We start from the raw sequence: 27,557 nt of genomic DNA, 5'->3' as shown, positions 1-27,557 counted from the left end.
TTCATAAAATCACACAAGATAAATAAATGAAACATATTTTAAAAGACATTAAATTCCTCTTAAAGAACTCTAAAGGAATACAATTCTTTATATCTCTTAAAATCAGATAAGGCTCTACGATAAAAGTATGTTTTCAGAAGAGATTTAAAAGAGCTCACTGAACCAGCAGACCTGATCTCCTCGGGCAGATTGTTCCAAATTGACAGACCCCTCACTGCGAAAGCCCTGCCCCCTTTCGTTTTCATTTTTGTGTTTGGAATGCCCAATAAACTACTGCCGGAGGATCTCAATGCATGCGTCGGCTCTTAAGGTACTAAAAGGTCTGCTAAATAGTTATAAGAAAGTTCATGTAAAGCTTTAAAAGTAATCAGTAAAATCTTAAGATCAATTCTAAAACATACAGGGAGCCAGTGCAAGGAAGCTAAAACTGGAGAGATATGATCACATTTTTATGTTCTATTAATTTGACCTTTTATCTCATTGTTTTCTCACTTTCTTTAATAATGACAACATTTGGTGATCTTTTATTCATCATGAAACAGTCTTTAATTTAATTTAACTTGATTTAATTTAATTTACATAATGATCTCCCATACCTGTAACATATTTTGTGTGATGCAAATATCATAGTAAACACATTTTCTTTTTATTTATTTATTTTTACATATAAGCACAAAATATACACAAGCATAAAAAGGCTACAGTTTTGAAGTTTTGTGTGCTGGAGTAGTGAAAACCTCATGCCACCTGACAGAATCTCATCGTTGTATCTTGGCTCGGTATAACAGACACATCCCATAAAGCTGCAGTGAAGAGGGACTAAATCTTCTCCACAGACATGCCTGTTGTTTAGTCTGCACTTTCCTCTTCTTTCCATGTCCTCATCTATCCGTCTCTCTTTGTCTGTTGCCCTTCAAACAGAGGAGTGCATCGGAACGTCATGTGTGCAGTTAGATGCCAGTGAGTGTAAAAACATGTGGACTTAACTTCAGCTCAGCAGAGTTGATTCCTTGATGATGACAGATCAGTACTGTTGCTTGCATTGGATTCTGGTGTGCTTTGCTGCATCAGATAAGCAAGCTGTCTCATTGTAGTCGAAGCTCTGGAGCAAATACAGAATGTAGCTGGAGACATTTCAGAAGCAAGATATGTGACTTGTGTGTTTACTCAGCATGTTCATCATCATAAGCTGGTCATTTCATACCAGCAGCGGGCAGATTTAGATGATACACATCTTGCCTTACATTTGTCTGAAACTTGTTTGTAGACTACACAAATCTAAAAGACAATTGTTGGACTAGATTCTGGTAGATGTAAGCAGGGTTGAGCTTTGACAGATTGGACTTTGTTTATTGGCTCTGTTGGAGGCTGGAACACGAGAAGCTCTCAAGGCTTTTCTGCTCGTCCAAACGTTGTGTGATCTGAGGCCAAATACAATCTCTCCCACCTTTTTTCCCTGTCTGCTGCTGACCAGCAATAGTGTGGGTCCCGGCAAGTGTTTGATTATTTTTATTAGAGACAAGAATAGAATGTGAAGAAGGATATTCATACTTTTCTTCTGAGAAAGCATGCAATGAGCTTCGATTTCTGCTCCAAAAAGATGCAGTTGTTTGGTTTCAGCAGCAGAAACACTAACGGATGAAAAAAGTGAAGAACTGTTAATCATCTTTGTCCTTTCTCTTTCTTTGTGTGTCTCTTTGCAGAATGCCAAGGCCTTCTCCTCTTCAGACAGCCTAGCGAAGGTCCAGGAGGTAGCAAGCTGGCTTTTGGAAATGAACCAGGATCTGCTGTCGGGGGGCAGCAGCAGCAGGCGGAGTCGGGGGCCGGGGGGTCCAGCAGTGCGAGGTAACGCCTCCTCCACGGCCCGGGCACCTCAGCAGGCAGCAGAGGAGGGGGATGAGGATGAGCACATGAACCGGGTAGTAGAGGAGGAAGGGCAGCTGCAGCAAAGGGTAGGACCAATGAAAGGTTATACTGTAGTTGCATGTAGAAATGTCCTGATGCCATCTTTTATTTAACAATACCAGTTACTGAACTGATACTGATACCATTAGTGATGCTGATATTTGACTTGAGTATTAGCCAGTTCATAGTACCACTGATGCATTTAAAAAAAATTGATACTATTGGTGAGCAAACACTGATCCCTGAAATTCTGCTAGCTCTGATGTAACTGTGCTAGCACCCTAAAGTGTTTTGTTTTTGGTAGATTCCTTGTAAATCAGAAGATTTAGGGGATCACTGGTAATGGTATTAGATTAATAGATTCACGGGCACACTCACCGATACCAGACACAACATTTTAGGTAGTATTGGGTAAGGGTTGATATTGGAGCAACTAAAGTCACATGAAAGTATTTAAAATATGGAGTTGTTGTTTCAAACTTGATTAATGAATGATAAGTTAAGGTGTGTAGAAAGTAAGATCAAGTCAAATGTTAATATTGGGGAAATTAACTTTAGACTCTCATTAGTAAAGGTGTATAGAAACTAAGACATCACAGGCATATACAACCATCAGCCATAACATGATGAACATCTGGCTATTGTAGGGGATCCACTCTCATCAGGTCAGGTCTATTTTGACCCTGACCTGATGAGACATGGACTTGGACGTTAGAAGCAGATCCTTTATGTTCTGTAAGTTGTGGATTGGTGCCTCCATGTATCGAACTCTGTTACTTTTGGTGACTATTTTAGATTTAGTCTTTAGACGAGAATACCTGTTAGTTTTAGTCACATTTGAGTCTTTTCGGCCCTTTATAATTTGTCTAGTTTTAGTCAACGAAAACTCAAGACATTTTAGTCTTTGATTTTTGCTGAACATTTTCACTCTTTAAGTAATTCATGTAGTTGATCAGATATCGGTATCAGGATTGTGCCAAGTGTTAAAATTGTCAACATTTCACTCTTTTAACACTTATGCTTGTGTCATATCTTAAGTTAGACGATTAAGCCTGTCCCTACAAAAAATTCAAAAGAAATCATTCTTGATGTGACCACTGTGACTGTATTTTGATTCTCTTGATTCACAGAAAAATGCCATGAAAGGGCTGTATTGCACATTTACGACGGTCCTTGAATGTACCTGCAGTGACAGGCGCACTGGACAGACAGTCAGTTCACGGCACTCTGAAATGCATTTGCATCTTTGATGACTAGGAGTTGATCAAAACTTACTGAAGGTGTCTGATGTTTCACCAAACTGGAATCAATCAAGCTGTAGACGCAGAGCTTTTTCAGGTTATAGCGTCAAAAACAGCAAACATCAATTAAACAGACGTCCCCCGGTTGTGTCTTTGTCACCAACGCACACCGGGGGGGAAAAATCCTCAATGAAACTGAGACAGATGCATGGAGGTGGGAGAGCTGGTTCATAAAGCACACCTGCTGCAGGCAGAGACCAAGGTAACACTGAGCCCCTCAAAAATAGCCCAGCCTGTCACAGGAATTAATCGCTTTTATGTTTAAAGACGCACAGCAGGGGAAAACATGGATTCTAAATGTCCGATGGTTGGCCACTAAAGTTTTCGTCTCATCATCGTCTTGTCTACAAAATTAAAACACATGTTCGTCAGAGTTTTTGTTATCAGTGATGCACTTTAGCTCTTCATAGTCTTGTTTTCGTCATTAAAAAAAAAAAGAGTCATTGATGAACATTTATTGTCAAAATTTCGTTAACTAAATGAACACTGATCAGACTTGGTTGTTCAGCACATCCAGCTCTGATGCTCACATGCTCTTTGAAGGTGCTTTCAGTGGGTCTGCTTGGGCACCCTGACCAGTCTGCAATTATGCAGCCCCACACACAAGTCCGATAACACAGTGATCTGATATCTTTCTATCAGAACCATCAAATAGAGCAATTTGAGCTCCTCGTTATAGCTTCTCTTGTATCCAACCACAAGGGCCACCCTTTGCTCCACAGGCATGTAAACAAGCCTTGGTGGTCCATGACCCTGTTGCCAGTTATCCTTCCTCAGCACTATGTTGGTAGATATTCAGTACTGCAGATCAGAGACGCCTCTCAAAGAGCTGCATGTTTGGAGATACTCGGACCAGGTAATCGAGCTATCACACTCTGGCCCAAGTTGAAGTCACTCACATTCTTACTGTTGCCCATTTTTCCTGCACTCAGCACCTAGACTTTGAAGACAAATGTTGACTTACAGTCTAATATATCCCATGGCACTCCACTTTGTTGAGGATACATGTAACTTTGTTATGAAAAGTTACATATATTTAAGTTATTACTGTTGAAATATTGAGTTTACATGTTTATCTCTTTCTCCGAAGCCCGAGGCGTCGCAGGTCGATGGCGAGAGAGATCAGCCATGGGCGCGGACTGAATCAGGAGCCAGCAACGGCCCTCAGGGTGACGAGGGCGAAGAAGACGAAGGGGGCCCTCCAAGCGACGTGAACGGAGGAGAGAAAGGCGCGCGATGGATGTGGGGGGCCGAGCAGAGGCGGCTGCGAGGCCAGCCGCTGGGTGAAGAGGAGGACGAGGAGGAGGAAGAGGAGGAGAACAACAACAGCAGCGGTCACCAGGAGGAGGAGGAGGCGGAGGAGAGGACAGAGGGAGGGGAGGAGCAGGGAAGGGAGGAAGAGGAGAGGGAAGACGGCGAGGAGGAAGAGGAGGAGGATGAGGATGAGGAGGAGATGGACCAAGACAGCGATGACTTTGAACACTCGGGGGAGAGTGGGAGGGAGGAGGAAGAGGAGGAGGAAGGAGAAGGGGAGGAAGGTCTGCGGTCTCCCTCTCTCAGGAACAATGTGTCTGCCCCCAATAACAACCTGGACTCGGGCTGTACACTCCAAAGCTCTTCCAACAAGAAGGTAAGCACAGCTGCCGTTTGTTTGCTGCCCTTCATTGGAGCTGCTGCAGCTTCCACTCAAGACATAGTCCCTGTGTAAATAACTGACAGTGAGCTCTGCGATGGAGCACAGGATCTGTTACTGGAACAGAACTGCTTCTAATTCCCTTACTATACCAAAGACAGGTCAGGTAGCCTCAAAAGCTACGATTAAGACGGCACAGCTGGATTCTGAAAAAAAATATCCGAGAAGTTGCCCTTTTTAAAATACTTTTCAAGCACACACAGCAGTTTCAGGGCTGCTCACAGTCAGGGTTCGTCTATTATCACATCCCTGCCGTGAAAGCTCTCGCAGTGTTCATCAGCCTCTGTCCATAGCTCATATTTAAAACAACGGCTCCCTCTTGTGGTGTAAATGTGTTACTACACAACCCAGTCAGCATGCAGTGTTTCTTTAAAGGCAGATTTATTCGTGAATGATGGAGTTACTAAAATGGCATATTCATCAAAACTGCTCACAGATGGCTGACAAATCAGGAAAACAGACCAGTTTTACATGACATATGGTCAGAATACACGGCAGATCAAACATAGACAGAGGAGTTTTAGATATGACACAGGGTGAAGGATGTGTTAATGTAGTCTTTCTCTTAGACTACTCAGGCTGATGTTTAGTCACATTTCCTATGTGGTCTCATCATTTCCTGCTCCTCCTATGTGGCCATATTGCATAACATCGGGCTGCTAATTACATACATTTTTTTAACTTAAGCTGAAACACTCTCCTGGCACTTGATTCTTATGGGAGCATTGAAGTAAATTTTCTTTTGTCTTTACTGATGTCTGATTTGTCAGACTTTGATGAATCCATAATTTTATGGATTTCATATTTTCTCAAAATAAACTACAGTTTCAGACCACCAATATACATTGTCCTTAAGCTCCGGACAGAGTGCATGCCATGCATCTCTGTTCACAGAGGGTAGTACTCCCATCACTTTAGATGCTCTTGTCTGTATCATCGTCATTGGTACAAGAGGCAGAGTTTGTTGAGATTGATGCTCTCTAGAGTGGGTATGAAAGAGGATGACATATTTTCTTATCCAGACAATCAAGAGTTTTTGAGGATGCTGGAAATACATCAAGGACTAGAGTTATGCATGTGTAGTCAAAGCATCAGTTATATTTTGTCACTCTAGCTGGTCAATACAAGAATAACTAGTGACTAAAACAAGTTATGAACATGTTTATTGATGTAAGCTCATGATGCTAACAGCAGTGTGGCTGGAGTAGAAAAATGTAGCCTTTTCCACGAACTATACCAGTGTTCCAGTTAGATATATTAAAGCTGTTGTTGGTAGTCGTGATATAAACATCAGTTTGGAGAGAGATTTCAAATGCCAACACTACCCCTCCCTTCTCTGCTCCTGTAACCCCGCCCACAAAAGATGGTTGTGTGCATAGACATATTAAGAGTAGACGCCGCATTGGCTGCTGGGGCGCAAGAAATACGGCCACCATCTTGGTCCGGTCATCCTACCCATGCTCCTACCTGTAAAGGTAAACTGAAGCAACAGAGACTTCAAGATGCCAGAGCACTTTGCAGCAAAATACCTATCATATATCACATATCAGAATATTCTATTACTGTTAAGCCCACAATGAATATTAAAATGCGCCGAACCATGTGTCCTGTATCATACGTACATGTATGACGTTCGCAGAAAAAAAAAAACTGCATGAAAATTAGTTTTGTATTCAGCGAGTTATGATTGATTAAATGCGCTGACACCTGCCAAACAGATTACACTGAGTGGAGCAGGTGACTGGACCAAGATGGCAGCCCCACGGCTCGTCAGCACCAAATGTAGTAGCGGTCGATGAGGCGTCTACTCTTTATATGTCTATGGTTGTGCGCGTTCTATGAGGAAGTAGTGGCATCCCAGCTTATCAGGGCGACGTAGTGGGGCCGCCACTCAACCAATCAGGACGGAGGGTTGGAGAAAAGCTATGATTGGTCCGTCATAACGGGAACGAGGGGAATAATAACATCGCTTGATACAAAAGCATTGGAAAACAGAGATTTCGTGATTAGTCTCAAATTTCTTCACTTACCGATGAGTACCGATGGGTATTATGACCTTTTCTCCAAACCCAGCAGAAAAAAAAGTAATGTTTTTGACACCATTCCTACCAACAGCAGCTTTAACTGGCGACTTATAACTGAATAGGTCTAGGTTATTGTAGTTACGACAGCTGTTGAAAACAAATAGAGCATAATACATGTCTCAAAGAGCCACACATTTCAGCAGCATCCAAAGAAGTCATGAATTTTTTGCAATTATTGCTGTTTCAAATAAGAATTTAAAAAGACACACTGTTTACACTGCACACAGTCCACACTGTTCACACTGGCTACTGTTTTGACAGTGTTTAGTTACGTTAAATAGATTGTGCTAAATTGTGACTGTTAAATGAATGTTTCTTACCTTTAAACAAGTTCACTGATCAAATTCACTATTATCAACTTTGAAATTAGTGGCTTAGAAGCATCCCTATAAATGACAGTGCCAGGTTTTCTTGAACGTTGCTTGGGGTCTTTCAGAGATACTGTTGCTTTCTACTTTAATATAGATATGATTCTGATAAACAGAGGACTCAAACAGGAAAAGTAGACACCATCCCAAGCAGAATAGAAGCTGAAACACACATCACAACATCTCTGTGAAAATGTTAAAAAATTAAGCGAACACAAAGAGGAAGCTCTTTACTGGATAACATTTTTGATCAAGCCTGATAAAAAGTTCTGTCTTTAAAATAATTGAGTGGTTTCTTACCTCAGATAATGAAGTGATTAAACCTACCTGATAATTACCTGATGTGTGTGTGTGAGATGTGTGGTTTCCTCTTGGATTCTACAACCATGAGAGTGAGTGCTGATAGGTAGCCTTTTGATTTGGGGGATGGGTTAGATAGCAGAGTACCAGTTTCTGACCACATTTCCCATCCGTCAGTTTTATTTTGTGTTTGATTGTTTATTTTTTGCTGGAAAGTCAACAGGAGTTTGTCTCCATAAAGTTCTTTTTCAGTTATGACAGCCAACATCTCCATGTGCTTACTTCAAAGTGTGTCTGTAACTCCTCACATGACCACAGGTGGCTAAATGAAGCAGGTTTGATTTGTCATTTTAATTTATCAGCCACTAGAGCAGTCTGTTTGGTCACAGCTGTGAAAACCTTTCCTCAAATATGTGTTCTCTTTTCTTTTTTTTTTCATTGTGTATTTGCAGTTCAATCACACGCTGTATTCTAGGACTAGTTTGCTCTGCGGGCTACGATGGAGGAGTCAGCACAGCATGCAATAATAATAGCTCAGCAGCCTCCTTGTAAATACTTCATTCATGTGTAGAATGTACAGAAGCCTGTATTAGGACATGTTAAAACTCCAGGCACGTTCATGCCTCACTGATTGATCACTGGCGACCGCTGAGTGACGACCGCGGTGTAGCTCGTGATGCTGGTGAGACAAATGTCACGGCGGTGTCAGATCTGTCCTCCGTTAAAGAATGAATGTGCTCGGCTGAAAAGAGTGTGATGTGGCACAGCACCGGGGTTTGAATGTCGATGCTGGTGTGGCATTTCTCTGATTATTCATGGCACGACTCTGTGTTGAGTGTTGCAGTGGCCTTCAGAGCAACAACTGTATTTAAACAGAGGAAGTACACTCACACATAGTGTTGAAGCTAAGGATGACACTCATAACTCGCAATGCACAGATTACAAAGATCAGGGCAACAGCTTCCTGATACAGGCGTGACATCTGTCAACACTGGCATACTCATTCGCATGGGCATTTCCACCCTAAAATACTACTCTATAATCACTAGCATCTATTTAGAGGTTATTTGTAGTCGACCTTTATGCCTTTGTTTCTGTGAAGCAGCAGCACGGCGTGTATGTTAACATTTTACAGCCATGGTCAGTCTGCAATTTTCCCAGTTTCTGAATTTCACACCACTACATACTTATTCTCAGTGACTGTCGCTAATGTTTTCTTCTTCATTTGCTATTTAATACAGTTAGCATTCTTCTCCTGTTACACAATCAATCAATCAATCAATCAATAATCAATCAATCAATCAATCAATCAATCAATCAATCAATCAATCAATCAATCAATCAACCAATCAATCAATCAATCAGACTTTATTTATAAAGCGCTTTTCATACAATGGCAATGTAACACAAAGTGCTGTACATAAAAACAACCTAAAAGAGAATAAATTAAGAAAAAGATCCCACCCCAAGCCCCGACCCAAAAGCCACCCCACAATCCTAAGGTTAAGAACACAATATATGCAACAATAGTAATACAAACAATAAAAATAAAACAAATAAATACAAGTTGCTGAACAAACTGAATAAACACTCTCATGATATCTTAATGAGGAAACACTGGAGGTAAAATAAGTTGTTAAAACTTAACACAGGAAATTAAAATCAAAAAAATAAAATACATTTCTAAGATAATAAAACACTTAAATATTAAAACATTAAAAGAAAATAAGATGCTTTACTTCAAATAAATAAATAAATACAGAAATAAATAAAGTAGAATAAAAGTGACTAAAATTTGAACTAGATAATAAATTAATAAATTAATAAATTAATAAATACAACTGTTCAGAATAAAACACAGTTAAAAGCGAGACTAAAAAGGTAGGTCTTGAGTCTGATTTTAAAAATATTTATGCTCTGTGCAGAGACGCTTTAAGACGCTCTATACTACCTTCTGGAATACCGTATTACAACTAGGCACTGGTGAAGACGATAAAAGAATGTACTTAAAATTAGATAATTTCACATTCGAAAATCATGTCCCATCCCTAATACTAATGACTGCCTGTATATGTTTATAATTAGACCTTAATGAGCACTGATACTATGTAAATATTATCATAGCTTATCATAGCGTATTTGTTCATTTCTGTCTGGTTCATAAATCAAAATTTATAGCAAAGCTCATTGAATCAAGTGTTTGTAAAACTTTTATATTAGCCCATATCTTTTCCACAATCCTCCTCAAGGCAGACATTTGCTGTATTTGTAATTTAACACTTCTTTGTGATGTGTATTTTATAGTATCATACATTCTCATTGAAGCACCCAAGGCTACGTGGAGGACAATGTGGATAACGCTCCTATCTCCACAGACAGTAATCTGATTCGTCATCGGCAGTGCAGTCTCATGACCAGGATATTTCTCTCTCCACACCCTCTGACAGTAGGAAGCAGCCCAGCAGTGGAGTGAACTTATTGCCGTTGAATAGCACTGCTCCCTGTAAACCGGCACAGTTGTTTCCTGCATTATGTCATACCTGTTATATGAGCGTCTGAGCCTTTGATGGAGGCATTGCCCTTGCCTTTATTGGCCTAAATATAGCAGTTAGTCTGAATTTCCTCCTGTGTGCCTCTCACCATCGGACACAGCTGTCAGGGAGGCTCGACAGGGTCTGAGTCACCGTGGTGGGCCAGCTGGCTTTGATGTTGAACGTACACATTTTGTTCCGCTGTGGCTGCTGTGTTCTTGGAAGGAGGAGCGGTGTGGAAAGAGTAGGTTGACATTTATAGATAGTTAAAGCAGGAAATGTTAAACATAGGATTATGTTTACAGATTGTTAATCATTTCTAATACTCAAGATTTAATTAGCTGAAAGCTGAAATCCCTCGCTGACATCGAACAGGAAAGCGGTTGTGTTGCTTAAGAGAGGACCTTCTGTCAGTTAGTAGACTGATTGTTGCACATCAAGAGACAGCTGGTCTTCAAGAGGAGGAGCAGCAGCAGCAGCAGCAGCTTTAAGCAGTCCAACAGACAGTATTGAGTATTCTTATCAAAAGCCTGACTAGACATGAGTGTGAGCACTTGATATCCGCCTTGAAATACAACATGCAGCTGCCATCCTCCAAGTATCTGTTCACATAAAAACTCATTATTGCATCTGCTTATATTATTTCCTAAAGCAGGGTCAGAGAGTGCATAACAGAGGTAGGAGATATATTATCTGCAAATAGGCCACACGTTGAAAGGACATGTATGCAGTCCTGCACACTATGATATGTGCTTATTAACAGCTGCAGAGTGCATGTGTCAAACGTGGGGCAGTGGAGGATCAGTAACCGTGTTTGGACGTAGAATGTGTCAGGATACTGTGTGTCTGGTTAAGTGATATGTACTCGCACTTAATGTGTGGGTGGTGTGTGAATGCAAAGTTCTACATTGCAACGGTTGTAAGGGAGGGCAGAAGTGTTAAAACGTACAATTAAGATGATGTCGCACCCTCTATGCATTTCCCAGGGGAGGACAGATTGTGTTCCTGGTGCATCAGACTCAGGTCACCAGAATCACATACAACACCTTCTCTTCCTACTTTTGTCTCTGTGCCAACAATCTCACACTTGGGGTCAATCTCATCATTTGACCAAATGAATTCTTGAAGCGCTCCATAAAGCAATGTTAAATCCTTGCATTAACATCCCTGCAGGCTGAATATGGAGATATATTCTGTTCTTTCTTGATCCATACATCTCTCTTTTCAAAGGAGCCAGAGAAGGGTGTGCATCACATGACATTTTCACATGTTGAATGACAGAATATTCTGTATGGTGTTGGGTTATCATGGGGCTTACTATGAGCTGTCGGGTTACAGCAGGTGTTGCTATCTGCAGACTGTGATATACTGTGGTCCCTGGAGAGGCAGATTATTTTACATTAGCTGCCGGATTTTAATGTTAAAGGTTGTTTAAGGTAAGTGCGAAAGGTTATGAGAATCATTTTGAAATAGTGGAGCATTTTCACTGAAAATTGTTAATAATCTGCCCCCAAAAGCTTTGAAATGCTAACAACAAAACAACCTCTACTGATAATACAGAGATTATGATTTGTACAGAATCCAAGCAAACATGAAGATCCACTGTGCCTGGTATCGTGAACTTACAACACCTGCCTTTGTAACTACTTTGATTTCAAACTGATTTAACTGCTCAGCTTCAAAGACAGAACTGCAGAAGAACTCAGAACGAACATATCAGCTGCTTTTCACTTGTTAAAAATTGATGAAAATTAAATAATTTGATAATTGCATGAGTGATTTTCAAACAGAAGTGGCAGATGTTGGAAACTTTCAGGTGTAGCTTGTTTTAGAAATACAAGTTATAGAAAATAAACAAGTTTCTAACTCTGATACAAAGGTTAACTGATCTAATTTCACGGAACAGGCAGAGCGCTACATACATCTTTTAAAATCTAACTTCTGCTTCAGAACTGTAACCAAATTTCAAAGCCTGAAAAAATGTAATTAAGCTTTATTAAACTGTCATATATTTTTGAAATCTGATCATTCAAATGGGAACATATTGGGTCTATTTTCTACAGTACACTGCTGCCTCTCAGTCTCAAAATGTAATTTTAACATATCACCCATGACTAATGACTTTGGTATTATGGGATCTTACAGAGTTCCATATCTCATAATGACTCATCAGAGGCTTTTGGTGGTAAAGGGATCTGCAGTGTTCTGATAAGGCAAAGTGGGAGGGCACTGTGAGAGCAGAGTTATCACTGGACGCATACAGTACCAAATTATCTGGATTAAAATAGATCTATATTAATATCGGGTGGTGGGTGTCTCACATATAAGGTATTCTTAAAAAAACAGATAACTACACCCTTTTTCACCATGCACCTCAGCCAGTCTGGTATCCTGGCAGACAAAATGTTTACATCAAGGCTGCACAATCAATCTAAATGTAATCAGAACCATCCTCTGGTTTAATGTAAGACACAAATAATCTCAGACGCTGCACTCTTTTTGATTAAAGTATATATGACCACAAAGAATTAGAAGTAAGTGATATAGCACCAACCCAAAAACATGATAAATGATCAGTATTTTTATTAAAATTATATTTTCCGGGCATTTTTACCCTTTAATGGATAGGACAGCTGAGGAGAGACAGGAAATGTGGGGAGTATAGAGCAGGGGAGGACATGCAGCAATCGGCAAAGGCCAGGAGTTGAACCTGTGACCACTTTCTATTCTATAGTGGGAAATCAAAAATTCTACTTCATTACAGCTTCTCTGGAATCTAGCTTGGATTGTAATCTTTGTAAGAGTATTTATAACAAGATCCCCCCCAAAGATTTGATTATAGACATCCATAGTTGGTGTAAATTAACAATATCTGTTACTTCTTTGCAGTTCCTTCTTTGTCTTTAATATCAGATTTCCATCCCACAATATAGGCTGTTACTTTGATGAATAGTCATTAAAGAGACTTAAAGCATGGGGCAATGTGACTTTAAACTGTAATGCATACCTTGACAGATTCACACCACTGTACATAAATCTGAGTCGGACTAAAAGCTGCTCTATCACTGTTGGAGATTGAAGTCAGTCACAACTTGTCATCCTGATCACTTCAGCTGTATAGATATTGGCAATTTGAGGTATATTCACTGCTCCTCTCTTCTCTTTACATACATACACACACACAGACACCCACACACACACACCACTGTTTATCTGCACTAATTAAATGTTTTTCCAAATAAAAGGCAGCCTGCTTATTGTAGGTGGTGTCTCCCACACACTGGCCTTGTCACACAGGCGATGAGCCACAAAGGACCAGTGTTCTCATCCGCCCACATGAAGCAACTAGTTTGAGTCACTACCAATATCTATTGAAGAAATGTTGTTCACAGAAGCCCTCATTGTACAGGGATGCACTCCCGCTGACCTGTGGGTTGATGATCTTTTCTATGTTAGAAGTAAATGATCATTATCAACATAACCCGACCCCTTTGGTTAACTCCAATTTAAGGATATTTATTGTTAGGACATTTAATCACACACGGCTCAAACATGTTCAGTGTTACTCAATGCATTTCAGTAATTGATAAACTCATTCAGGCACTGATTGTTTACCGCATCCCATAATCCCTCTAGTTCATCACTTGCTTCCATGTCACGGATCATCTAGCTGTGTTGCAGACACAACAGCTGATTTCCTCAAGTAGATCTCACATTAAATGTAAGCTTTGTGCTAAAATTGTATGTAGTCTAGACTTACAGAATAGGTTCAGATAGTCTTATCTTTAAATATACTCCCAAACATGGCAAGCCAGGTTCCCAAATTAGCACAAACCTGCATGTACAGGAAAGATAAGTCTATTCTATTGTGACATATGTGTGTGTTTGTGCTCACCACTCCTGCAAGCTCAGCTTGTTCTTTGTCAGCAGCCTTTTCTGCTTTGGAAGATAATGACAAAGAAACATGGCCTAAAAGGATTTGTGCCTCCATAGGGTGGTTACATTTTACAGTTTATCAGTGCGTCGCCTGTCGTTTTTTGCAGAAGCAGCCATGCTTTGGAAACGAGAGCATGGTTAGTGCATGATAAAAATCTGTTTGGTTTAAGGATGCTATAGGAATGATTTGGTTTACTGCATTGCTCATTTTCAATTTTCATTACAGACTCCATAGTTTCAACAAACTGAACCTTGGTTGTGTTATTCCATGCTAAAGAATCCAGGCATTATTTAACGCAATATAATTTTAAAACTTCTAATAAAATCTATGTTGTACTTTGAGCTGCAGTGATGTATTTTCAGTCTTAAACACTAGAGGGAGCCAGTGTTCTGAAATTCATGTGCATAGAGTAATCCATACTCACAGTTTGTGGGTGTGTTTTTCAGCTGTGCTCAGACTGCACTTCAGCCTGTCTCACATGGACACCATCCAGCAGGGCATGACAGCAAGAGCGACCTGCATTTTTTTTCTAGCAGTGCTTCCAGTTTCTGGCAGAGGTTATAGTGTAGTTGCCTGTTGATGTAGAGTAATAAAATAGTTGGTCTAATAACCAAGAAACCACCAGTTTAGCATAGAAACCTTCATCACACATGTCTTCTAGATATGTTCATTTAGATAAGATACATCACACCTGATACATCAGCCGTTATAACTACAAAGCATGGACTTCAGTAGAATAATCGTCACTGAATTCACATCAAATTAATGGCAGAGACTGTCTGCCATTAGGTCTAAGTAGGATATTTTATTCATGATATTTTATTTCATTGAGTCTATAAAAAGATTTTCTATTCACAAATTCACCTTACGCCCTCCAGAGCTGCACTGATGAGAAATGAGTGATACTGTCAGCACTGAACCATCGGAAGCATTTTGGTGCAGTTAATATGCAGCTGTAGAAAATATTACAGATCTCAGTAAAGAATAGAAACTTTATATGTTTTGTCTATGGATGGGGATTATGATCTGGTTCTATTAAGGACATAATTCTGCATTTTTTCGAAACCTGAAAATCAATAACGTTTGAGGTTATGGATTCTGCTGTTAAGTCTCCGGGTGCCATGACGCAACACTATATTTTGAGTCAAGTCACGTCATTCAAATCAAATTACTAATGCACAAATACACATTGATTGTCTAATAAAGATTTTGTATCAAACAAAATTGCCAGCCAGCAGGTATTAAATAACAGGAAGAACGTGTGAAGAGGTTTCAAAGTTTGGCTACATTTTACCAAAGCAAAAGATAAGGCAGTAGCAAACAGCCATGTCTTTTGCAAAACAATTTCTTGCAAGGGGGGAGACCTAATCGTGCCAAACGCAACAGCAGTGTGCATCAAATTAAAATGCACCACCATTTACTCTCTTCAGATTGAAAAAACTCTGTCAGCTTCAGCTACAGCTGCAGGACAGCCATCCTCCTTTACTGAAAGCAGCTGTGGTATTTGCAACCAAACTTTCAAGCAAGTCCTGGTAGTTAAATTAGTAGTCCAGTGTTGAAGTCTGTGTTCAAACTGGTTTGATAAATGTTAATTAACTGGCTAAAGAGGCGACTTAAAGGACGATATTGAAAATGATGTTATCACGCTAAAATATTTCATACCAGTCAATATAGATAATTATCACGATAAATATCAAATCATTATTTCATTTAAATTTAAAGGCAAATTTTTGGTCACTTTCAGATGTGTTTAAATTTGGCTCCAAAGGTCTTTAAGCCCCGCCTACCTCTCACCTTGCGACATGATTGGCTGTTCAATGCCGTCTTCTTCTTCTGTCTAATTGGGTGTCAACTAGTGTTTAAGGCTCATTAGCGCCTCCCTTTCCAGTGGTTGGTGGGTGTAATTATAGGTATATGTATATCAAATTTTATCCAACATTTGTTATATTTATATTGAGAAAAATTATATCACGGTAATTATTGTTATCGAATTATCGCCCAACCCTATGCTGAGTTCAAGGTTGGGTCGGTAAAATGATTGTCTAGCGAAGGTAAATAAAAAACCATCATTAAAGCAAAAACTGCCAAATAATATAAAAATATGAATAGTGGAACCAATCAAAACTGGGATCATTAAGGCGGCTTGGGTATCAACTCTGTAGGTACTATGACTAGTTTGAGAACAACACTGTCTGTAGAGAAGGAAATTTCACTAATGTCTGCCATAAAATGAAGCTTGACCATGACTGAAAATAGACCAGTATTTGCAGCTGGTACATCCATTCTGTACTAATATGACAATGCAAAAAATCTGAATCAGAAATACTTTATTTATCCTAGAGGGATATTCGGTAAAATACTACCAAGGAAGCTTTTTAAACAAGTATTTAACATTGTCGACCAGTTCTTGTGCAGACTGTCCTCTGCTCTGCTGTGATTCTCTGCTACATGTGCTGCAGATGATGCTGAGAGTGATGCGTAGCCCATATCATAACATTTTCAGTACATGTAGAGGCTGATATATCTGAGAAGACCCATATCAGTCTAATATTTCCAGCTGACTGCAATACCTATCGGGTTCTTATCATGATATAGATAAATTTTTTTGAACACTGGAACACCACAGACTCCCATTTTTCAAAGGATCATACAGAAGGTTGTTGTATTGGACAAAAGTTTGATCTGCAACATTTATTACCCTGATGGCATCATTGCTCTGGTCAAACTTCACACTACCCCAGTAAGGCTGACGGCGTTACACTTTCACAAGGTCTTCATCTGCAGCCTTGCCCTGTCATCTCAGTTTCTGTGAGAAGCTGGGGTTGATTTGTACTTGTACTGAGTTACCAGGAGCCGAGCATTCTTGACCCCTGGCTCTTCAGCAGTCTTTGGATGTCTTTTCAGAGATTGCAAACTCAGTGACCAGGCAGTTATTACTGGTACACACTATTAAAAGAGAGCAGACAAACAGACAGCAGACATTTGCCCCTGTAACATTTTTGTTAGTGTACTTTATGAGCTTGAGCAGCAAAAACATAGAGACCATAAAAGACCATAAAGATTTCCTGCTAACTAGTGAAAGTGTTTTGTGATCAGTGGTTTTATTCCTGACATTAATTATCTGTTTGTGAAGTATTTGATTACTGTAAAGCTTCATGGGGCTGCATGGTTAAAATATTGAATGCAGATGATCCATGGGTAAATATGCTTTCATGACCTGCTATTCAGCGAGTATCAGTGGTTTGTTTTGTTGTAGAAGACCGCAGCAGCATGTCTGTCACATAGCTCTACAGCCTAAGATTAGTCTGAAGCTCATGTAACCTCTACACTGCCTGTGGTGTGTGGAAAACAAGCACCCCTTCACAGGTTCCTCATTGGTTATTACACTGTGCATTTTGGAAACCATCAGTCACGGTTTTTAAACTGAAAGGGAAAGTAAAATTTACCATTAAAATAAATAAATAAATAAATAAAAGTACCTCTCGAATATTCAATAAGGCCTGTCTTCAGATTCTTTTTTTTTAGTAACACTGTGTAAGAGAACCTTACTCTCTCGCTCATTTTGCTGTTGGTTTTCACTGTGAATACAAATGAACTTGGAGTACACTGAAGGACAGGAGGCTTTCTAGTTTATCTTGCCAAACCAAACCTACATTTCTAATGACGAGGAAGGCCAAACAATAGAACATATTGGGTCACCTGCACAAAGATTCACCCTGGACATCGTTGCCCCCTGGTGGTAAAACACAGCCACATTATATTTGAATCCTAAGCAGGGTTGATTTGAAGGGACTTATTGCCTTGTTGTTTAAAGGGACATTTTAATTCCGACTTATTGGCTAGTCTAGAGGTAAGAAAACAGTCATAAAACTGAGCACGGTTTATTCAGCACAGCTAAACATGGGATCAAAGAGTGCACCACAGTCAAACAGGTTTTTTGAGTGTCTAAAGGTAGCAGAGCTAGCACTACATGCATCCACATGCCTGTGCTGCTGTGGTTATATGCCCCTTTAACAAGACACATTGCATAGAACTTTATCTCTATCATCTAGATCAGGGGATTCCAAAGTGTGGGTCGGGTGCCCCTGGGGGGTCGCGAGACACAATTAGGGGGTCGTGAGATGTCTTCCAGAATTATTTTTTTTAAGTTATCTAAAAACAGCACATTTAACCCATTATAGTAATAAATAAAAAAAAGTAGATACATTTGAAATAAAACCTTGAAAATAGAAATTGTAATGAGTTTTCTGCCTTTTTGTCAGATGACTCCTAAGTTTAGGGTTAGTGAACAGTTTATTATCAAAATCAGTAGGAGTAGGTTAATTCATAACGGCACAGGAAACACAGACACATGCTCATATAGGTAGGTTAATTTTCCGTAGACCAGCTAAATGAAGCTACATTAAATCACTTTGAGAGACAGTGGGGGTCACTTTGGCACCTATATTTTGGGGGTCGCGGGCTGAAAAAGTTTGGGAACCCCTGATCTAGATCAAAATACTGTCAAACTGACAGCTGTGCTTGTTTACATCTGGGTAGTAGAGAATTATAGTGTTATGGCAGCAGCCATTGACTAGAGCCATTGCCCCGGCTTGTGATTGGCATCAACAGGCATCACCCTGCAACAATAAAAACATTAATCACCTATTTAACCGACTGTAATTCTGGGGCCGACTACTAGTAAGGGTGACAAAGTTTGTTCAGTGAATTGAACGTGCACATCACTAAAGCCCAAGATCCACAGGATGCGTCGCGTTACGTTACGGCTGCGCCGCACACGTCGCAGCAAATAGGTTCCCATTCAAGTCAATGCTCTAGAGTCCACAGGGCGCGCTGCGGCGCGTCTCAGCTCCGTCTCTGGAGCGTTCCGCCGCGCCGCTCTGCCAGAGATACGCGGGGAGTCTATTTTCGCCGCTCCCCGCGCCCAGCACGCGTCAATCGACACAGAAATGATTGAACTATCCCGGAAGTCAGGCACGAGGATCGTATGCAACATCCGCTCACTTTCAAAATAAACACCATGTGCAAACACAAGATCGTAAATTTCACCACTTCTTCAACATTACGTCATAACCTGTGGCATCGGGCCAGACGTCAGTCTCAAAAGATATCCGACACCATGGACGAGGAAAAGTTTATACTGTGTTGTTCTCGCGCGTTTTGGAGTTCTCGAGGGATCTTGAGTTTCCTGCTCCGGAGTGCACGCCGCTCCAAACACGCATCCTATGGACCAGGGCGAAAGCCCCGGGACGGAGCAGAGCCGTAACGCGGCGCACACGCATCCTGTGGACTCCCCGAGTAAGACTATAATTAATAAGGCATTCTCCCATTCACTTTTACAATGCTGCACAATGAACACATTCAAGCCTGTGTTTCCCATTTCAGTGTTATCTGCAGCCTAGCAGATTTCCCATGTCAGAGTTAACCTTTGTTCTTTAATCTCTTTTATGCGTGTTTTATCACCCAGTTAAATATCATATCACACTACTGGACCTTAAATTCAAGTGCTGCTCTTTCACATTGTTTGTTTTTAAGAGCTGAATTCAATGTTTGCTCACCTTGAACAGAGACTTTCCCCTTGGTTTCAATTACCTACACCTGGGTAATGGTTAATGTTGAGTACCCCTCTGGTACCAGTACAAAAAAAAACATATTAATGGTCTCCAAACACTCATTAGCACTGCGTTGTAGTTGGTTATTATAGTCAGTTGCTAATTTACCTTTAAAAACTTGTCAATTTTTTGAAGGGGTATATGGACTTGGATAAACACTCAGTGATATAGATACTGGTATCAATACTAATATTGGTAGTAGAACATCTCTCATTTCCATTTTTGTCTCAAACAAAACATTCTGTCAGTGATGGTTTCAGCTGTAAGTTAAAAATGCCCAGTTGGCTGAACAGCTGTCAATACGGCGCCAAGTTGCTCCAATTGTGCTGAACAAACTGTAAAAACTTTGGGTGTTGGTTAGCTGCAGACACTCAATGGCGTCCGATGGCTTCCTGTCGGCCTGATGCATCAGGCCCTGGGTCCGCTCTGATAGATGTTCTGCCGCTGTAATCCTCCTCTAACAATGGTGGATGTGAGAATAGAAGAGAGGTTAAGCCCCGGTGTTTCTGTTACCATGTGTTCAGACATGAAAATGCACACAGGGAAGGTTGTCTCATGTCACTCACTCCAACTGTAAGTTCATACATATTCAGTGGCAGCTGATTTTAAATTTTCAGTAGGATTCAGCATAAAAAAAAAGCAGATTTTTTTTCTGTACTCCCTGCTGTTTCACCCTACGCACCTTCAAACCCTCAAACCTCTGACACTAGTTGAGCAAGGGCTTGATAGAAAAAGAGTGACATCCTGCTGCGGCTTCCCTCTTTGTACCTGCATATGAAAACACTTTAATAAACTTAAAAGCACGCTGTTCTCGACTCTCGCTCAAGTGAGTTCTCTTTTATGTAAGTGCATGTGTCACACATGCTAATGCTCGACTACTGTGATCGTCTCCTGAAATATTTCTAGCTTCTCGGCTGACATTGACAGAGTTCCTGACATTCCTGAACACCTCGGTTCATGGATAAGTCAGGAAAGGTTAGCATTTAACAAATCCTAGCTTCAGCACTTCCTCTGACAAATGTAATTGAGAGAAAGGACATAGCACCTTGTTGTTTTGTTGTATACAGACACTTTTCATGAGGCGAAGTCAGCCGGGCTCAGTGATGATGTAGGCCACTAAGTTGGGAGGACCAGAGAGGGGTCAGAGAATGACCACAATGAGGAAGCTCTCCGGACACGTGTGCTGCGTAGGACGACTGCTGGTACACATTCCACCAGCGAGGGGTTTTGGGAGCAGATGCCACAGTGCCTGTCTGAGGGGGGATAGGCCGGAGGGTCTATCTTCTTTTCAGGCCCTAACTGCAGCTGCTCCGCTGGCTTGGGGAGCAATGGTGACCTCACACCTCAGTGATATTTTAAAGGGTGCCAGTCAGCAGGGGAGCTGAGCTCTGAGTACGTAGGTGCAGAGGCTTAGTGAGTGCGCTGAGGTGAAGATAGTGAGTTGCTTTGAGAAGAGTTATCTGCTCCAGACAGTGCTGGGCCTGCTTTCGGAGCTCCTTCTGGGATATGATCCATTAAACAGAATTTTTCTTGCAATGCTGCGGCATTGCCCAATTCCCCGTTTCTCGTCGTCTGGTGCTCGCAAAAAGATGCCAAATGTTGCCTGTGGGAAAGAGAAGACTTTGCACGTCCCCTTGGAGAGCAAGCGGCCCGACCTGGCAGACTCAAAGGACGTCACCAAGGACCCGATACCTCCTCAGAAAGTGCTCAAGATATTTAGCCTCAACATCATTGCTCAGGGCTTGCCTTTCTGTCGGAAACGGGTATGTATTGTACCGATTAACGGATTGAGCCTGTTGCACAGTTTGGATTTGGTTTAATCACTGAACATTAAAATGTCAAAGGTCACTGTACACCATCAACTCCGTTTCACCTTGGTTGTTGTTGCTTTTTATGTCTGCTTGCTAAGAAAAATTGCAATACAACAATTAGGCTACCTCTATTTGTGGGTGTTTTTTGGTCAGCACATAAAACTTTCACTTTAACACACTCTACAAATAACTGCTAAACTCAGAAATCAAGCAAAGCAAGGTACTAATTTACCCAGAAATGATCTTGTTTGGCATTTCATAGCCTGTGCTACGAATAAACAACTTGTGTTCCAAGTTTCAGGTTGAACCTTGTGCAGTTTATCTGCTGTATTGCTTACCTGGTATTTGTGATTGATAAGAATAAAATAAGTTACTTGGATTTGCTCTTGGGATGATTTAACGGACTCATAGAAACAAAGTTTGCTTTCCGCGGCTCCACCCATGGCAGGCGACAGACACCAGAATATAACCTTAAAAAGGCCGTCGCCAATGAGCCTATTTTTAGGCTATGTTTTAAATAAATATAAATGCATCAATTTGACCAAAATAGGAAGAATCATATTGCTATTGCTTTTGTACTGTTATCATAGCATGGGTCTCTTTATTTTAATACACATTCACTGAAGTAGAAAAAACACAGATCATTCATTTTGATCATTTTCTATGGGTCTATAGTTGCTTATAGAGCAATCTGTCTTAAAGTAAATACAAATCACTAAAATAGCCTATATCTGTGTTTTCAGTGAAGGTGGTGGATTAAAGTGAATAAATCACTAACGACCACTTTAATAATTATTCAGTTGTCAGTTTGTTTCATTAACTGCATTAAAATTTACAGTTCATCTACAGTAAGAGCCAGTTACAAGTCTCCTATTCAAACTCTCTCACCATGACACTATTTATTTCTCCCTCTCTGATAGCAGATCACACTGGTAAGAGCTGTCACGGTAACACTAACACACTGAAAGTCTGCTTTGACCTTTTCAGTGAAGATTTAAGAATGAATTGTAAGTTAATGAAGTCAAACCAGTCTGTGGACTTAGACAAACACACTGAGAGCTACTTTTGAAGACATAACCCCTGAATATTATCCATGTGTTTTTAGCTAACGTACATGTTGACATTGAAATATGAAAGTCAATTAAGACAGATAATTATGGGGCGCTGGTAGCCTAGCGGTCTAAGTGTCCCACATATGGAGGCTACAGTCCTCATCGCAGCGGTCGCCAGTTCGACTCCCAAACGGTTGACCATTTACTGCATGTCTTCCCCAACTCTCTAATCCCCACATTTCAGCTGTCCTATCCAATAAAGGCGAAAAAGCCAAGAAAAATATAACTTAAAAAAAGGGAAGACATTATTATTGAGCCATCATTAAAATGTATGAAGTTACACGGGTTATAAATTAAACATTCATTATGTCATCTGTTTTTGTTCATTTTTGATAATAGTAAGAACTACAAATCTCTAAAGTTGAAGTCTCCACATAGTCCATATTTTTAGTTTTTAGTTTGATAAAAAAGTGAAAATATTATATAATACAATAACTTTTGTTCCCTTACATTCCAAATATATTTACTTTGAATTCATGAAATGTTAAAATTATTTTTTGACGCATCATTGTCTCAAAGAAATTATGTCTCAATTAGACTTTAACAAGCTGGACAAGTTACTACTGTGTCAGTTTAAAGAGCCGTGTGACTGGATGGTGAGATACTGAGATTTGATTGGTCGGCCCTATCACTTTTTTAGGGACTGTGTTCTTAGGCTTGAGGAAATAAGCAGATTGCTAAACTGTATCCCTGACATGTAATGTCAGCAGATCAGAGTTGTAATTTTGAAACATCTTAGCATCTACGCAGTACACACACACACACACACACACACACACACACACACACACACACACACACACACACACACACACACACACACACACACACACACACACACCCTAGCCTCTTTTATACGGCTGCACTCTCCCTCAGTAGCTACGTGGTGCTGACAGTGTTTCATTAATGTCACCAGAGAAAAAATCTGACAGGCTTTGAAGAATGTTAACCTCAAATCTGTCAGGAAAATAAAACTTTGAAGATAGCTGGAGCAGTGAGGAGCATGGTGGTGAAAATTTGGGCAGAGTATGAAGGGTAAATGTCACAGTGACCGGGGAGTTTCGACTAGTCCCCCCCCTTTTTTTTTCCATTCTTGGTTGTCAGTCAGATCAAAGCTAGCCTCTGTTTTAACTAGATTTTTGACACAAAGGGTCCATTATGGTGATTCAGTTTTAATTAATGCTGTTTATTCAGTAGTTTATCAGAAGGTTCAAAGCAGAGGAGAGACGGACAGCAGCAGGAGGTCTCTTTGCTTTACCCAGCCACAGGCTTTAAATGTCCAGTCAATCGAAGGGGCAGCTCGGATTTTTAAAAGAAGGATGAGAAAGAGAAGATAAAGAGTTGTGTGTTAAACCTCATAGACTGTAAGATCATCCTCAATTACAGCTCTACACAGGGCCTGTGTGATTCTACTTGTCTGAATTAGCTTTAAGGACATATTGTCTGTACTTTAAAGATTTGTACTTTCTTTTTTTACTCACATTAGCAGACTCATCTGTGCTCCGTCTTTACTGCTAATTAGAAAATGCTAGTTTTTCTAAGTTGTTCTTATAGATTATACAAAGACAGAGACCACAGCAAACATTCTACCTGCTCAACCTTATCATCTTGCCGTTCTTATAATGATCATGTTAGCTTATCAGGGTAGCATTTAGCGTAGATGCAGCCTTGAATAACTTCTAGTAAGGTTTCAGAGCCTTAGTTTTGTTTATGCATTGTAGTTCTTCTTTTTATGTTTACTTCTATCATTTAAGTGGTTGAATCCACACCCATCATCAAGGTAGATGCACTTTGTATGTCGTGCTCGGCAGCAGTTATGGTGCCGTTCCTCAGCTGGTTGAAAATAGATCTGACTTTTAGACGAGGGAGATTCGGGAAGAGTGATGTTTGAATTATTCTAGGCCTTGAAGACGCACCACCACAAGATGGGATTTAGAATACATCACACTTCTGTTTGCATTGGAACTGTAAGGCCTCTATGATTGTCCTCACGAACCCTTCTTACTTTTTGACGACTTAGTGTTAAAGAAAGCGAACTTCTCTACAGATACCGTTATGGTTATTTAACAAGTCTGTTTAGCTAGAAGAACTAAATTGAACGTCCCAAAAGGCTGTTTCACAGAGTTGTTGCTCCATCCAGAGCAGGAAGACACAGACATTGCTTCGCTTGTGGCAGCTGTCTCCAGTGAATGGCATAGCTGGGATTTCTCACGGTCTCTTTGGTGTCGTACAACTTAAGTCTTTTGAAACTGTCTTCACAGGCTAAAACTCATATCATCAATACAGTTGTTAAAGCTTTAACTCTGTGTTTTGTTGCTTGAATTGCTTATTCATGAAAGAGTTGCAGATAACACAGTTTGTCTGCCTTATCATTGCCTTGTATTCTCTTTCTCTTCAATCGTGGTAGAGCTTAAAATATTAATTTAAGGACCCAGCTCTCTATTTGCTGTGTCCATTATGTCCCTTGAGAAACTTCAACAACACCAACCGTAAAGGTTCCCATACTGTACATATAAAAATAGCCCAGGGTTGAATTTCATCTAAAACGTGCCCAGGAGAAGCTGCTGTATTTCCAGGAGCCAGAACGGGCATCCAGCTGCTGCACAAGCGAGCAGATCGAGAACATTGACAGCAGGACATTTCAGTTGCAGTATTACTTTTCTCACCCACCACACCCTTCTCTGCAGGCCTGTGGAGTAAGGTGATCTGGACGTGCCCATAGCAGCTATGCATATATCCACAACTATCAGCACTATGCATCTGCTGTGTGAGCAGGTGTTGATGTTGGGTGTGTTGCAGCTTTCTTTGGGAGCCTCAGAGTTTCCTGTGGTTTTGTCTTCCGGCACCTCAGAGTCGGGGGCTGTTCACTTTTATTAGTGTGACTTTTGTTTTGCAAACACTGTTTACCCTTTGTTTGTTGGTTTTGGCTGGCCATTAAAGCACTATGTACCTTCTTTGTACTGGCACTGCACATGCATTCCCCTAAAGATCTTGTTTCATGTCTCCTTCTTCACAATTCTTTAAAATCGTAATTACTCATAAAGCATATAGAAGACCTGAGTTTTATGAATCTTTTGCTAACTTTTAACTTTGCATGCTTTTCAAGTTAATTTTGTATTATTCTCATCATAATGATATGTGTACAGAGCAATTTGTAGATATGTTAATCCACAAACGCATGTCTGGATACACTGAGGGCATTCATATTCTCCTCATAGATTACATGACAAACTAGGCTGATATGATACCTCACCCAGTCTTGCTACTGCGAAGTCAGAGGATTTATTTGCAACGCCAATGTTATCAGTCTTTATAGTTAATTAAGTGTCAAAATCAAGCATCAAATTCAACCACTTTCTCTGCAGTTCCTTTTTTGCTCTCTTATATTTAACTGTTTTGCAAAAATGCAACCTGTTCACACCACCTGCCTGTCTTTTCAGTTTTTCTGTTGCAGATCTGTAAATTCTGCAAAATCACCTGAGTGAGAATTAGCATTTGCAAACTTGTCATGTTGCATATAACATTTTTTTTTTACCTTTTCAGTTAACCTGATGAATTATTGCAAGCTTAGAAAATAATCTAACAAGCGCCCAAAGTTTTGAATGAAGTGCAATGGAAGGAGAAAAGGGACTCCTCTGTGCTATAAAAGAGAAATGGCTACAGCATCGTCATTCTCCTTCACTAACCACCACTGAAAAACAAAACACCTCAAAATCTCTCAACAACAGCAGCAGTGCAGGTTTTTATGTTCCCTAAATTAAGCACTATAAAGTAAAGTCATTAAATCTGCTCAGTGTCTTCAGTAAATGTAGAGTAAATTAATCTAACTACATAAATGTTGCTGCTTCTACCTGACTTGATTGTTCAGCAGCAGTCAGTGTTTCCCTTTAAATACGCTCGCTGTCTGGAGGAGCAGCTGCCTTTCCTTCTGTCGGTCTCTGTAGAGAAGTGTTGTAAAGAGCCTCCCCTGACAGCATCACACTGCCTTACTAACACAACCACTCAAAACTTTTTAACCAGTGTTCTCCTGTTTTTTTGATCCCCAAATGTAGAATATTGTGTTTGACAGAAAAGAGAGACTAATTAATCTTTTTGAGGTTTATTTTTAACTTCTCTTTTTCTTCCTCTGTTACTGATGCAACACATTGTAACACACTTCAGGAAGTTGCTTTGCTGTGTTTGGTCGGTTCAGATTATTTTGACCGTTTGATGCCATTTTGACATGCACAGTAGGAATATCACTCTTTTTAAAAATGTTTATCACATTATTCCCAAAATATGAGAAAATCTACCGGTCATTAACACATTTATAATTTCTTCCAAGTAACACTCGTGAAGGGACTTGAATTTTTTGAAAATGTAGCTTTGATTGATATTTAGTTGGTTCTAAAAAGTCCAAGTAGTGGATAAATTGAAGGATCGGTCGATTGAAAATGAATACCACATAGGGAGGTTCCGAAGCCAAAAATGTCTTAGTCCTCTGAAAGGCAATTTAGTATTTCGACTTACCAACTAGTGTAGAGGCAGTGGTGTATAAAGTACTTGAAAGCCATACTTGAGTAAAAGTAAAGATATCTTACTTGAAATCTACTCGGGTAAAAGTGAAAGTCACCCATTAAAAACACACTTGAGTAAAAGTCTTAAAGTAGCTCAAATGAAATGTACTTAAGCATCAAAAGTAAAAGTACAAAGAAACAAAACAGCTTGAAATAGTTTTTTCCCTCACAAGCTTTATTAAGTTTAATTCTCCCTCCCTCCCTCAACTCCCTTCTCCTCTTGTTCCCCCCATCTCTTCCTCCCTCCTTTACCCCTCCCTCCCTCGCTGAGATGAACACGCACAGTCCTGATAATCCATACATTATATTCACATATTATTTTGTAGCGTGTAACACCGTTGACTATA

The 27,557-nt window shown here is 40.2% G+C and overlaps 1 protein-coding gene across 3 annotated transcripts in view; it reads left to right on the top strand.

Moving 5' to 3' along the window:
• fbxw7 (F-box and WD repeat domain containing 7) overlaps positions 1–27,557 on the top strand; it is a 158,850-nt gene that overhangs the window by 55,938 nt on the left and 75,355 nt on the right. For all 3 annotated transcript variants that reach the window (XM_034687129.1, XM_034687127.1, XM_034687128.1), the window contains 2 exons: positions 1,704–1,952; positions 4,297–4,836. In XM_034687129.1, the coding sequence (XP_034543020.1) occupies positions 1,773–1,952; positions 4,297–4,836 (720 nt within the window). In that variant the 5' untranslated portion in view covers positions 1,704–1,772. The remainder of the gene's footprint in view (positions 1–1,703; positions 1,953–4,296; positions 4,837–27,557) is intronic.

This window comes from Notolabrus celidotus, chromosome 7, assembly GCF_009762535.1.
Source record: "Notolabrus celidotus isolate fNotCel1 chromosome 7, fNotCel1.pri, whole genome shotgun sequence".
NCBI lineage: Eukaryota > Metazoa > Chordata > Actinopteri > Labriformes > Labridae > Notolabrus > Notolabrus celidotus.
This window is presented reverse-complemented; position numbering and strand designations above follow the sequence as displayed.